This window comes from Aedes albopictus, chromosome 2 (assembly GCF_035046485.1).
Source record: "Aedes albopictus strain Foshan chromosome 2, AalbF5, whole genome shotgun sequence".
NCBI classification, from domain to species: Eukaryota; Metazoa; Arthropoda; class Insecta; order Diptera; family Culicidae; genus Aedes; species Aedes albopictus.
The window spans coordinates 301,886,939-301,902,210 of record NC_085137.1 but is presented as its reverse complement, the minus strand read 5'-3'; the positions used below and the strand labels follow the sequence as shown (position 1 = coordinate 301,902,210).

The following is a 15,272-nucleotide window of genomic DNA, read 5'->3' as shown; positions in this document are numbered from 1 at the left end:
TCCGAGTGCGATTCGATCCCATCGATCAGTGGAAATGGCGGACAGTTCGGGGAATTTGAAGAAGAAGGGACCGGTCCCGGGCGCTTCGAGGACAGTTGAATGCACGGTTTATCTGACAATCTATTCGCTTTGTGTTTTTCCGTTCGTTCAACAATCGTCCGTCGGTCGCCCCCGTCATCTTGGATGGAATGCAGTGGCCCCAATCAGCAGTCAGTGGGAGGCGGGGGTTTGAGAAATGGAACCTTTTAGACAGTAATTAAAAACGGAAAGTAATTGGAAACGAATAACGCTTCTTCTTGAGCTCGTCGCTTTTTGTTCTATCAAATAACAAGGAGAAACCACATCGATATTGAATTAGAACTGGGAAGGTCGAAAGACAGCTAGAGAGCATGGAACAACGAAAACGAATCGAAATAGAGCGATTAACAGAATAACAAAAACAGAGCGATTGTATCTTTTTGCTGGTCGGGTTCGGCTGGAGTAAAACTCACAGAAATATATGTATATAGTAAAAACGAGAGCAATAATAAACATCGACACATAAACAATGAACGACCGGACGACGACGCGTAACAGAAAGATAAAAAATAGATATGTATAGTACGAGGAAAACACAGCTCTATTGCAGCTATCAAAAATATATGTATAATGTACGAGAACCAGGGTGCACAAAGCTAGTCTTAGTACTGGGAATTACAGTAAGGAAAGGAAGATTTGCACTTACCGACACCAGGATAGGGCTGGATGCCGGGATACGCCGCATGCGGTAGGGCAGCGTCCCCATTTGGAAGTCCTTGGGCCGGTATCGACAGGTGGAGCGCATCTACGTAAATGGCTAAATCAATACATTACTGTGATTTTTGAGGAAATGGAATGCGGTATGCGGCGGGCGGCCCACCACCACCGGGATGGACACGACCGCGGACTACTTACGCCCCGGGTAGGTTTGAGGGATTCCGTTCGTGTAGACCGCTTCCGAGCCGGCCGGTTGGCCGTTCGGCGTTTGTGCTGCCATGTTGAAGGTTGGCATCGTTGGCGAGGGTAGCGACGGGATGGTACCGTTCACGGGTTGTCCTGAACCTGTGGGGGAGGGAATAACGGTTTTGTTAGGACAGTCGTGACATAGTTTGTCTTATACTAAAGACTGCAGGGAGTTAAGTCACGTGGACCAACAAGCCCACCGGACTCTACTTACCGTTCAACGCATGAGGTATTTGTGTTGCCAGCGCGGCCATCGGGTTGATGTAGGTTCCTTGTGCGGTGGCCGCGGCCATCAGTGCTGCTTGTTGCTGTTGTGCGTAGGCACCGTACGGTCCGAACTGGTTGAAGACGAACGGGGACAGCAGGTTCATATGACCGGCCATTTGCTGCATACGACGGAGTTGCCTCTCTTTCTCAGTGTCCGCAAACTTTACCACTAAGCTAGAGGACGCACCCTGTTTGGGGAAATAGTTGAAAGTAGAGAGAATAAAAAAACATGCGTTAATTATATAAATCATTCCGGGGTATGGTTGGATTTTAATTCGCTCGTATAAATCATCGTCTGCTTAAGTGGAGGCTAAACACCGCAACATAATTTATATCCATTTATGATTATTACACGAGATTGTGGTGGGCGCAGGCAGCGACAGAGACACATGAAAGGTCGGGCCCGTGGTCGCTCCGTTGGGGACACGCCGAGGGTGGGGCGACTTTTTTCGGGGATGATTAATTGTGGCGGTAGACCGGATCCACTGATAGAGGTGGCAGCAAGCGGAAAGCGAGGTGAACATGGGAGAATATGTTTTTCCTAGACCAAACATGAAGTTCACAAACACACACTAAAACGACTGCCGGCAAGGTTGGGGTTTGTAGTTTTCGGTTGGTTTCTTTGTTTGGGGTACGCTGTTGCCGCCACCGGCGAACATCGTTGTTCCAGGTTACGTTTTAATATCGTTTAATAAAGTGTCCAGACAAAAACAGGACAATCCATTATACGATGGCGAGATAATCCATGGCTTTGTTTGGGTGGCAGACGGTGTTCTGCTGTTTTCTAGACAATTTACATAACGTGTTTCACAAATAGTAAACTTCATCACAACTTGTGATAAGCGTTGTGTTTTTTCATTGAAATGATTTATTATTAGAAAGGAGGTTTTGTAGTAGAAATCACTTTCAACCTGATTCAATGTTATTGAAATACTGCAGAGAAGTGATGTTTCATAGGCTGTTATGTCATCAAATGTTTCTAATCTATATAAAGAAACATTTGAGTTAAACATTGTGACGTCGGAAAGACTTCCATCATCTTTAAAGGCTACAGTTCTCGAAGCTTTGATTTTCTAATACAATTTTCTAGTATAATTAATATCTCGTGATCATCAATACCCTAGCTTTTGATTAATACCTCAAGAGCGAAAAGAAATTTCATAATGGACTTTTTTATCGTACTTTTGACAGCAATGCATTTGATGTTCTTATAATACTGTAGGGGAAATTTATGATTTTCCCAAAAAGTTATAAATTTTGAAAAACTGCCTGGAAGCGTCCTTCAAGCAATGCAGGGAGGTGTCTCGAGAGGTGTTCCAGTAGTAATCTCAAGGGGAATTCCAGAAGGAACTTCTGGAGAATTTCCTGGAAAAGTCCCTGGAAGAATCCAGGGAGGAATCAATGAAGGAAGGCCGAAACGTCGGGAAAGCAGATAAAAATCGTTCTTGATTCGAAGACTAAGAAAGCCATATCCCTTTCCATTAAATTTCCAGTCGTTAAACCCTACATATACAAGATCTTTGAAAGAATGTAGGCAGTTATGACAGAAGCTATTTCCGAAGAACCTCTGGGAGCAGAAATCTATTGAGAATATCGGAATAGAAAAACAAATCTCTAAAAAGGAATCATTCATCGAATCTCAGGAGAAACCCCGGAAGTAAGCCCTCATGAAATCCTGGGATAAATTTCGGTTACAATTCATACTATAAATTGCGAAACCCTAGAAAAGTATCAGGAGGAACCTTTTTAGAATTTGCGGCAAGAATAGCTTTGGGAATACCGCGAATCCATAAAGAACCCTGGAAGGAAAGAAAAATGGGACTAGTAGCGGATGGTATGCTGGGAGACCCCAGGGCTGTATCCAGCAAGGAATTCCAGAAGGAATTTCTTAAGAATTCCCGGCAGGACTTTCTGAAGGAATCACAGAAGTAATACCTGAAAGATTGACATTAGGAATATCTAATAACAATGCTCTATTAGCTCAACGGCACTCTGATATGCAGAGTAAGCTTGATGATCTTGCCGAACGCTCCTCGGCAGTAAGTCTTACAATCAACGTCAACAAGACCAAATCGCAGGATGTAAACACGGTCAACCCTTCCAGTTTTTTGGTAGTTGGGCAAGCAGTGGAGAATGTTGAAAGCTTCCAATATCTTGGAAGCCAAATGGCAGCCGATGGTGGCACTAAGATCGATATAGGTGCATGGATCAAGAAGGCGAGGGCCGTTTTAGCGAGTTCAAGAAATGTATGGAAAAACAGTCAGATTAGTCAACGCACCAAAATCAGAATTTTCAACTCAAACGGGAAATCTGTGCTGATGTACGCCAGTGTAGCCTGGTGTGTATCATTGGAGATCACTCAACAGTTGCAGGTCTATGAGTGCGATGTATAATTCGTGCATGGTGGTCTCACAATTGGATCTTCAACGGGGAGGTCCATCGTCATTACCATCAAAAGCCGATAGCGACAGAATTTCGGGAACGAAGTGAAGGTTGATCGGCAACACTCTACGCAGGGGCGGGAACGAGATCTGCAAGAAAGCGTTGGATTGAAACCCAGCAGGGCATCGCAGCAGCGGCAGGCCCAGAGCCTCATGGTGGCGCTGTCTCAACAAAGAATTAAAAAAAAAGTCGACAGAAATTTAACCTGGCTATAGATCAAACCGAAGGCGGGCAATTGCCCAGGATGGAGATCTTTAAATTCAGCTCTTTGCACCACCATGAGTGCTCAGAACTGGAAGTAAGTATAAGAATACTAAGCTAGGCTGGATAAACACATTTCCAGAAACACGGAATAAAAGTTGTAATGGATTTATGACCGAAAAATAATGAAATCATGAACCTCACCGCTCCATGATATCATGACTACAAGTTTTGATGTGGCGTTCCAATCCATGAACAATTATAACCATTTTCGCGACCAGAAGTCATGATTGCGAAAAGCGGTATGCGATTTTTTAATCATTTTCAAAAATATATTTTCATGACGTTTACTATCATGTATCATGACCAGCGGTCGGAATTTTCGCTCATCCTCACGAAAATAGCATTCTCCCTCACGCCAATTTTCAGCGAAAATCTGGCTTGAGAAATCTCCCGCACAAAGAGCAGAGCGAAAACATCTTTTCACTCACTCCCAAAGGTGCGAGAATTTCGTTTGCTCTTTGTCGGCCGATTATGTTGTCTTTCCTTGACTCATATGACGCCGACGATGATTGGTTTTATGCATTATATTTTCTACACCCTCTGTGTGGTTGGCGTGGTGGTGTGAATAGAGTGCGCGTATCGCGTATGTTTTTGGTAATGTTCCAGGTTCGAATCCCGTCGCGGGCACAATTTTTGTTAATCTGCTTTGAAAAGATTTTCGTGAAAATTGGGTGAGAGAAAATTTAACAGAACGAAAAGAAATTATCTGCAGGTTGAAGCGATTTTCAGTTATCATGAATCGCTACTCTCGAAAGAAGTGCTGGAGGGGAAATGTGTTCCTCAAGCAAAATAGTGAAAATAAGCTCTCCCGCCGCCGTGAGAATAGCCATATTTCGTATCGCTGAAACGAAAATTACGAACCCTGATCATGACGCAAAGCCATGAAAGTATGACTGGAATCATTAAACTATGATTCTGATTCATATCAATATGACACTGCTTGCCATTTATCGTGAACAAAGTGTGAATCATACATGACAAATAGTTTTATTTCATGATTTATGTTTCTGTGTATCTAGTAAGTTAGGTTCTACAAAACTCATAAGCGTCTATAATGAACATCAAAACTCAGCGGCAGAACTCTATGACTGTTTCCAATTATCTCTAATTAAGTTTAATAGCACAAAAAATCCTCTTATTATCTCCTGAAATGAGTTTCACATCCTGCTTGCACCTCCGCATCCCATCCACAGTGCGCCTCTCGCACAAAAAAGTACTCCGCCGAAAGCAAGCCTCCAAATGACTCTATAATATCCCGATCCACCTGTTGAGACCGTTTTATGCAACCAACATGAAAATCCTCCTGCTTTAAGCCCCAACCGTGCCCGGAACACGAACCAAACGAAACAAGCCCGCACATAAATATGCACACAGTCATCAGAGCAGCGCAGCATAGTGCAGGGAGGGAGGAATGGGACGGGCCAGGCCAGAGACCATTAGCTCGAGGCACTTGTAGCACTAACGTGTTGCTTCACCCCATTCTGCCCACATAATACCACGAACAAAGCTAGGAGAGGAAAAAAACGAATTTCAACACTACAACAGCCAGCATAAAATCAAAAAGCGAATCTGGCTGCGCCAGAACGAGGACGTAACCGACGATGAAGAACGGGTGGGGAACGTGCCGAGGAAAAACTATGACTATAAAAGCGGTAGTTCCGGCGGCCAAATGGAAATGTTTTTCCTCTTTCTGGTCGCTTCGCTCCACTTGCTCCGACGACGACGGTAGATGCTTATGCTTTTTAGGCTTCGTCTCATGTTTTGACCGTCCGTTCGTTCGTCGCCCGACCGAACTTCGCCACACCAGGGGGCAGGGGCCTAACTTTTATCAACGAAAAATCCCCGTTTCGTTAGAAACTGTTGCATGCGACGAACTTTTCTATTTTTTTTGTATAGAACGACCCGGCCTCAATGAAGCTGTCAACTCTACGTCACTCTGTTTCGGCTTTGTTCGGCCTAAAACGGGGGCCATTGTTTGTGAACCCGAAACGCACACCTGATGAATTTTCTCAAACCTCAATCAGGTCTCTGTTGTATTTCCTACGTTTACCACAAATCTCCGGCGTTTACCGTTGTGCCGTGATTCTGACTAATTGGGAACAGGAAAGAATTGTGATGGTTCACCTAGAAGGATGAAGTAAGTTTTTTTTTGTATGGAAATCCAAGGAAATGAATGCACGGATACAGAAGACGAGGGCTGCTTTTTCTATGTAGCGTTACATCGGCTCTTGGCAAGGTAAGATTGTCTCCGAGCTACAAACAATAGATCTCAAGAGTGACTATTTCAGGCGCTATTCAAAAGTTTGTTAAAGGGTCATACCGGTGCTTTGCGATCGAACTCGAACCCTTCAATAGAACAAGTGACCGCGGGAAGATCATGGTGGGGAAAATCTGCTCAACAGACACTCGAACAGGAAGGTTCGGATAGTCTGGGGTTAAGGCCGTCTTCTACAACAAAAGTAAAAGTCAGGACTACCCAGTCAACACACCATCGCATATGATGTTGGATAGGATGCAAAACTGGAGGCGATATACGCACACTTTACACGCAGTTAAATGGAGGCATGTACGCATATGGCCTCCACTTTAGCGTTGTATCCAACATCATATAAGACTTTGTGTTAGCTGGGTACTCTCTCCTCGTCCCACCAAACAACATTCATATGATCACCAAATCCTGCGTCTCTCTGGAACCACCAAGAAGGTATTGCTTCAGAGAGGGGCTAGTGCACATCACACCCTTAAGGTTAGCTGCGTTGCCTGTAGCGAACATTGATGACTCGCATTGGAGAGTCCATCACGGTAACAAGCTGGCGCCAGTTTCCCGAGTGGTCCTCGCCACTCCCTTTGTCCTCGGAAGGCGGGCAGGGTCAACCCCGCCTACGCCCAACTGCTTTGCAGACATCAAGAACTGATGCCCATGCGCAACCCGATCTAACCTGCTGAAGGCAAGGGTATTACTACCCTCCAGGCCCTATCAGCTGCACCAGAAGGTTGTTGACAGCAGGGTCTCCCCCTGCCCCGACCCTTGCCGGGAACCCCTTTCCCACCACGGGCTCGGATCCAACCCAGTAGACCAACGCCACGACAGCACCGCTACCGGGACTTCCTCTCCGCGGCCACTTTATCGCTGTAAGGGTCTATCTCGACCGCAGGGCACCGGTATGACCTACGAAGCCGACTCCGAACCCCTGGACCACCTCTTGTACTGCATCTGGACTAATCATTTTCCAAGTCCACGCACCACCTCCTCTGTAGCTCCCAGACGATATAAGTAATAGCCGTTGAAACGGCGTTCCAGCCAAGCTCATCCCTACACATCCTCTGGACTAAATTATCCGGAGTTGTGTCCTCCCCGCATGTGGCAAGCATGCGGTCACGCATTGTGTGAAAACGCGGACACACGAACAAAACGTGTTTCGCCGTTTCCTCTAAACCATTGCACACTGGGCACCCGGGAGAATCCGCATGCCCGAAACGGTGTAGATACTGTCGGAAGCAACCATGGCCTGTAAGGACCTGTGTCAGGTGGAATGTAACTTCTCCATGGTAGAACTGTCCAACGCGCGCTTCCATTTGACCATAGATTCCATCCTGGCAGTCCTGCGTGTACCTCTTGTGCCGCGCATTTCGAAGCACTCCTTGTCCTCACTTATAAGGATGCTGATAGGCACCATACCAGTAATGACGCAGAGAGCGTCGTGTGACACGATACGATACACGCTCGTAACCCTCACGCTTATAAGCCTGTAAGTACTTTCCAGCTTCCGTCGCTAGCATTCAGTACTTAGCGCGGTGCCCCACGCCAGGCCGCCATACCTAAGTATGAACGTAGCAACACTAGCCAGAAGCTTGTGCTTACTGGCGTACACCGCTGAGCTATTGGACATCATCCGGGACAGTGCCGCAATAGCTGTGGAGGCTCTTTTACAGGCATAATCGACGTGGCTACCGAAGGTAAGCTTATTGTCGATCATCACGCCCAAGTGTTTGACGAAGCGCTTTGACAGGATAGTGCACTCACCTACACTGATCTCCGTCTGCTACTCTGACATCCAGTTGTTAACAACCGTCACCTCTGTCTTGTGGTGAGCCAGCTCGAGTTTCCTGGACCGCATCCACACCTCCACCTCCTCCTTGATCGAGTGGTTGGTAGTCAACTTCACCTCCTCGATCGTTTCACCGTAGACTTCGAGCGTAATGTCGTTGGCAAATCCGACAATCTCCATTCCCACTGGGTACTCTAACCTCAACACCTCGTCGTACATGACATTCCATAACACCGGACCCAGGATGGAACCTTGCGGGACTCCGAGGTTAAGTGAAAGCACTTCCGACCCACCTTCGTGTCGTAAACAAGTACACGATTCTGAAAGTAGCTTTCGAGAATCTTGTACAGGTACCCCGGTATCCCCAGACGGAAGAACGCATCGGCAATAGCAAACCAGCAGGCGCTATTAAAAGCATTCCTTAAATCCAGAGTCACTACCGCACAGAAGCGAAATCCCCTCCTCTTAGGCTCGAGTGCTTTCTCGGCGGTTTTTGCAACCGACAAGATAGCGTCTACGGTGGCCCTCCCCTTCCGGAAGCCGTACTGGTTGCTCGAAAGACCATTTTCGCCCTCGGAGAACCTCAACATTCTATTGAGGTTGATCTTTTCGAGCACTTTCCCCGCCGTGTCAATCAAGCATATTGGTCTATATGCCGACGGGTCTCCGGGTGGTTTTCCCCGCCTTTGGCAATAGTACCAGGCTCTGCCTCTTCCAAGCTTCTGGGAAAACTCCCTCGTCCAGGCATTTCTGCATAGCAGACCTGAACATCTCGGGAGCCTCTGCAAAAGCTACTTTTAAGGCCAGGTTCGGAACTCCGTCCGGACCTGGGGCCTTACCTACGCTAAAGGACTTAGCTATCCCCGCAGGTTCCACATCGGAGTCGATTCCAACCCTTTGTAAGATCATTGGCCACCCGCACACAGAGTTCCAATTTTTAAAGTCATTTTTCGTTCAGCAAGCACGAAGGTACTATATGCCCGAGGCTGTCAAGTTCTTTCAACCCTAGAGCGACCGGAAATCGAATGGTATTGCTTATATACATGGTTGGTTGAATGACCCCCATGACTTAGTGCCCGTATATAATTTACTTAGGAAAAAATTCGGTCATAATCAGGCCCTTTATTCCTCCATATTCCAAATCTCTTCCGAAATACGTTTTGAGTGCTATAATTCTCATCATACGCAAACGAATGCAATACCAGTCCGATAGCACTAACCGACGATAAATTTCATTAGCCCAATCCGGACGACATTCGAGCATCCCGATTATGATATCGGGTGACACAATCACCAAAGGGAAGAACGACTTCCAGAGCACACAAGTAGTAGCCCTTACCGTGCTATGAGTGCTATGACGGAAGTGGCTGTGGACGAGAACCCAAGAAGCCAACGCGTGGCGTTGGGCTGCATTATTGTTTGTGTGCCTGGTGAAGTGATTTTCGTGTCCTCTTCTCGTGCCAACCGTGAATGGGAGCATTATTAATGATGGCGATTTCCGACCGCGTGCACGGCAGGCCTCTAATGAAGTAGCTAAGTAGCTATCGACCGCACCAAGGCGTTAGACCAACCAACCAACCGACCGAGCGACCGCCGACAACGATGATGATGACTACTCCGGAAAAAGGAAGTGCCTCCTCGAAGGAGCTCTCGTTCCGAGCGATATATCGTCTTACCACACTGTTGCAACGCCTGCCACTGTGGCGCTGTGGTGGCAAAGGGCGGTTCTTTGTTGCCATCGAACACGGTTCTTGGTTCACCAGGGCACACGGCAATGACGATAAATTACATGATATGATATTTCCATTGTGTAGAGTCGTGTTCTCGCGCTCGTTTGGTGGAAAATTGAGCTGTTATTGATTCGGTTCGTGTTTGGATGGGGAAGGCCTCCCACGTATGATTGGGGGGCTTATGCTGATAAAGGTGGCAGTGATTAATTGAATTCGGTGGGTTCAGTGCGTGTCGTTTTTTGTAACAAATTGGACAGTATATGAGCTGTCGATTGGCAGTAATTGATTGAGGAGATCCGGCTACACGAGACTTATGACAAAATGGATGAGAGCTTTGAGTCTGATTTTCGCTCGGAATTCATAAATACAGGTTGAACCGTCAGCATAGAAACCATCAGAAATCGAGAACAATAGATGCATCAATTCAATGCAATTTGTAACGTTGCGATACGATTTCGCTGCCACCGACGATCGATATACGTCTCCTGAATTCCAATTGCCAACAATCAAAAGGAGGGGATAAAACTTTTCGAGCACCTTCAAGTTCCCCAAAGGGTCGTGAGAAGCAGCAGAGGGAAATACCAAGTACGTGTCAAAGCAATCGTTAACCTATGTCAAACTTGGCATCCCGGGTGAGGTCGGCGCCTTCTCCGTGGCACATAAAACGGTCCTTCTCCGATTTGCCAATCGATAACCGCGTTGATTAGTTTTCCCGCTCCATTCAACGAGTTGGTCGAGAGGTTTCTCTGCCTGCAGCAGTCGAGCACTGCTTCTTCACTTTTGGAGGTAGACCTGAATAGACACTTAAATGAGTTTTCACCCATCCATCGCATCGTCAGCATACACTACAGTGCTACCAATGGCAACCCGTCTAGGCTGAGGGCTGATCTACTGAAGGACTATCTTCAGGCACGTTTGCGGTTTGACGACGTGGTGGTGGCGGCGGTGTTTGGCGATGGGGTTTGGAGACGCGAAACTGCACCATTGATGATGCTGTTGCGACTTCAGTCAAGTGGAAACTCCTTACTCCCCAACCGGAGCAGTGTCGATGATGAGGACAACCAACAAACGGAAACCACCTTCTTCCATTCGTTCCGTTCCGACTGCTGCTAGTTGCTACTGCTCCAGCTTACAAGCCACATTTCTTTCATTTTCCACTTGAATGATAAATAGTTTGTGGAAAAGCGTTGCAACCGCACATGTACGGTATTCCCTCCCCCGTCTTGTTGCATTTCACAGCTCCAGCAATTGGGCCAACAGGCACCAGTGCAATGGTTTCTACTCAGTTTTGCAGCCAGTCGGAACTCTCCTTTCAGACGACGACGGCTACTGGGGCTCTCCAGTTGTATGTTGCAACCGCAAATCTAATATCGCCTTTGAATATTTCAAATCAAATCTGAGAAGTTCATTTATTATTCAGAGAACAGATTACAGGGCTCCTGCTGCTGGTTGGCTGTCACTTGCTGGTGTAAACCAAGTATCTTGAACTTCCTGGCTGGTCTGTTGCATTGAATGTGCCTTAGAAGGAACAAGTTGGAAAAGAATGATTTAACGCTGGGAATAGATTTGCCTTGCTGGACGAATGCCAGGGGCTGGTAATGAATAGGTTCCAGCTTCCAGCAGCGAACGAACTGGGGTGGTTGAAGTGTTTTTGAATGCAGATGTGAAACAAATTTCGATCATAGTTTAATGTTAATGTGCTTCAACAATACTGTTTCAATTTGACTTTTTTGATTTTTTTTATGCTTCAAATCCTTCGGTTCATCGCGCTCTTGTTTGTATTTCATGTATTATATTTGTTTGCTATTTCTTTGTAATACAATTCATATTGACGTCAAACCCAAATGTATTTTATAAATTACTTATTTAGAAAATGTAGCATAAGACCAAGGTCCAGACATCAACCGAAATTGTTATTGTGACACAATCGTTCAAAGGCAGTGTCATGTTATCTTCAGTAAGCCGAAAGTACACAAAGAAGCCGAAGCTGACGTCACGTTTGCAAATCGGATAACAAATTTTCTTACATACATGTCGTCACCATCAGCTGATTTGGTTGATTCAATCTTTTCGGCGACTAATACAGTCAAACATACAGCCACAGCTATAACCGTCTATAACCGATTGCAAGAGAGTTCGTGGGACTATATCAGACTGGATTCATGAGTGAACGCGCTACTACGAATCAGATGTTCGCCATCCGCCAGGTGTTGCAGAAATGCCACAATGACACCAGCAGAGAGATTCAGAGACGAATTGTGGCAGGAAATCGACCTTACTTTGGACCCCGCAGAACTCTACGGTCGAACAAAGTTCACTGACACACGAAGTTAACTATCTACAACGCTGATAAGACCGGTAGTCCTCTATGGACTCTACGTGCAGAGGATCAACGCTATTGAAGTTTTCGAACGGAGGGTGTTGCCGTTGCGCACCATCTACGGCGGAGTGCAGATGGAAGACGGGATTAGGAGAAGGTGAATGAACCATGAACTGCATCAGCTGCTGAAAGAATCAATCATCATCCACACCGCGAAATCGGGAGGCTACGGTGGGCGGGTCACGTCATCAGGATGTCGGATAGCAAACCGACTAAAATGGTTCTCGAGAGTCTTCCGACCGGTACAAAAAGACGTGATGAGCAGCGAGATAGGTGAGTCGACAAGTGGAGGATGATTTGCGGACGCTTCGCAGAGTGCGAAACGGGAGACACACAGCCATGGACCGAGTGGAATGAAAAACGACTTCTATGTACGGCAGAGGACAATCAGGCCTTAGTCTGACCGGTAAGTTAAGGTGTATAGCAACAGCTGTAAATACCTGGGTATGCAGTATGACCGTGCTGAGGGTGCTGGGTTCGAAGCTTGGTCGACCAAGGAACATTTCGTAATGGAAATACCTTTGAATTATTAAGGTATAGAATATCTTCGTTTTTGTCACACGATATACGCATGCAAAACGGTCATTGGCAGAGGAAACGCTTTGTGAATAACTGTGGAAGCTGAGAAGCAGGTGTTAGCCCAGTTGGGACGTTGCGCAAAAAAGAAGAACATAGTTACTCGGACTAGAACGGTTCCTGGTGCCATCCGTCGTTGCGGATAATTTTAATGTGTGTGCGGTAGAGAGGAGCCATTCGATGCCTTTAAATGATTTTTTCGATGGCCATAAAGACGTTGTCGACGTCGTCATTGACTTCAAAACTAAAGAACCTCAGAAAAGCACACTGAGGATGGTAAGAAACACTAAGGCTCCATTTGCAATTTTGATTGTTCCAGCCAATCACAGAGGAGCAACCATCAACAAGTCGACGTGACACTTTGTTTCCAAGATTGGCAAGACATTTGAACCTGAAACCGTTTAAAAATAGTAACTTGTTCTGGCACCTTCGGCTTTAACGAAAGAAACCTCGAAAAATATGCCATGAAGCAGTTAAAAAAGCTGATCCCTGCATCTCATACACTCTTAAAATGGAAGAAACATAAAGAGAAATCCTTATATTACTGTAACAGCTAAGTATTCTGAAACATAAAACACTTATTGAAACAATTTGGAAGGGAATAACGGACGCTAGTATCGACAAAATTGAAGGATTTGTCTTTTATTACTTCGAAATCGATTTTTCTATTCTAACTATTCCACCTTGAAACCAGAACTGCTTCAATTCCCGTAGGGAATTTGTTGCATCCGCAATTATTCCACCCATAATCTCAAAATCCACACCATGCCTGGCCGTACCTAGTACCATCGAAACATCAAAATCAGATCCTCTTAGTCTCCCTATTATACCACTCTGCTAGGTCCAATCTAGCCATTTGCCATTCAACAATATTGACTCAACCGGAACGGAACACGGCAGAGTGGAAAAAGGCTGGAAAAACAAAAACCACTTCTTTCAACAATGCACTCGCTTTCCCACATCGCCATGTCGGAATGGTCCTGGCTTCATATGTGCGCTACCAAGGATCCTAGCCAGCAACGAAAGCGAATACGAGAGGAAATTCCTCTCCTTCCAGACACCTCACCGGTTCATCTTGCCGGATAATATATTTTATTTAGAAGCTTTTCTCGTAATTGAATTGAACCAGATCGCTCCTTGAAAGGCACTTCAAACTCACCTCTTCTTCCACCGGCATCAGACAAAAAGAATTCGTTTTATTTCAGTTGTTTTATTTGCCCTGGTCCCGAAGGAGCACAACACACTCGCCATACAGACTATTTCTCATCATGCAACAAAGTGGTATTCTAAATGCCATTTCCTCGCCTCAGAGTTCCAAAGCCAGCAGGAGAAGCAACAACGTGCCGGCCGGTAACGGGCCGGGAAGAGGACCCCAGAGAGGCTTAGCACAAAAGCTGAGGATATTTTATTCATTCCTGGTTTTACCGTCGCCCTAAAATCAACAGATATGGGAAAACTTTTACTTAAACACTCCAGGTTGGGTTCCTCCAACAAGAGCTACCTGGGCTCACTACAACACAAGACCTGGATTGTGCACCTTATTGGGTCCCAGCCAGTCGCCGCCGCCAGCCGCAAGACGTGTAAACAATCGTAGGAACTACACTGAAGGATGCTTCAAACAACCCAAGAGCCTGGCAAAACGGTTCGGCTGCCTGCAGCTGAAATCTCTTCTTCAAGAGGGAAAGTAACAGTTTCTTTCGTGCATGGTTGGGAAAACCATTCGCCCGGAATGCAAGCAGCCGTGAACGAAAAAGTGCAACTAGTGCCAACAACGATACCTACACACTTAAGTTTGATTGGGCAGATTGGGCCCGTTCCCAAAAGTCGGGAAACAGATCATCTCATATTTCATACCGGAACGATTCAGCCACAAGTGCACGATTGCCAAATTTTTATTGCCTAGTTTATGACGTCCAAACGACCAACATTTTATTTTCAGTGTCTTGAATCGAGCGGAAATCTGTCCCGTAAATAAAAATAAATGTTACTGGCTTCTAGTTCCCAAGCGGGATTCCTCAAGGGATGAGCCAAAGTGCATGCAGCCAAAACACGTTCAAACCTTTGAACCTGAGCCAAAACATGCCCTCGGTGTCGTCGTTTGGTTGGGATGGCATGTTCCTATCTCTGTAGATAGCAGCCCCAGCCACCACCGGCCGACATCGGTTGTTGGTTGGTTGGTAGTGGTATCGTAAACTTTCCCGGTCAGGTCGTAACCGAAATAAAGTAATATATCTAAATTTGTTGACAATATTATTTTCCCATTACCAAGGCAAATGTGCTTATGTGGTGTGAATTTGTTCGAATTGGTCAGTTCTTAGTTCTGTCAAACCGCCCCAACCACTAGTGCTGGGGTAGTGGAATGCCACATTGAACAACATGTGCAATTATGAGCGCAGTGGTCCGAAGGAGATTAAAAGCTAATTCATTTGATCTACTTCCCTCAACACCAATATTATCACGTCATAGCACTCGATTTACGGCCGCATATTTTCCCAGTAAACTTTGCGCATCGTGCTTTCGTGTGCTATCCGGATCTGCCGTATGCCACTTTGAAATCGATGAACACTGAACTAGTGGTTTGTA

At 46.0% G+C, this 15,272-nt stretch overlaps 1 protein-coding gene across 6 annotated transcripts in view; it reads right to left on the bottom strand.

The window, feature by feature from the left end:
* The window catches only part of LOC109423842 (CUGBP Elav-like family member 4), a 592,493-nt gene that overhangs the window by 65,171 nt on the left and 512,050 nt on the right, over positions 1-15,272 (bottom strand). For 4 of the 6 annotated variants that reach the window (XM_062852156.1, XM_062852157.1, XM_062852158.1 and 1 more), the window contains exons 6-8: positions 1,196-1,436; positions 934-1,080; positions 725-835 (exon numbers count right to left, since the gene is read on the bottom strand). In XM_062852156.1, coding sequence (XP_062708140.1) covers positions 725-835; positions 934-1,080; positions 1,196-1,436 — 499 coding nt within the window. The remainder of the gene's footprint in view (positions 1-724; positions 836-933; positions 1,081-1,195; positions 1,437-15,272) is intronic. The other 2 variants (XM_029879491.2, XM_029879493.2) reach the window with 1 other exon arrangement.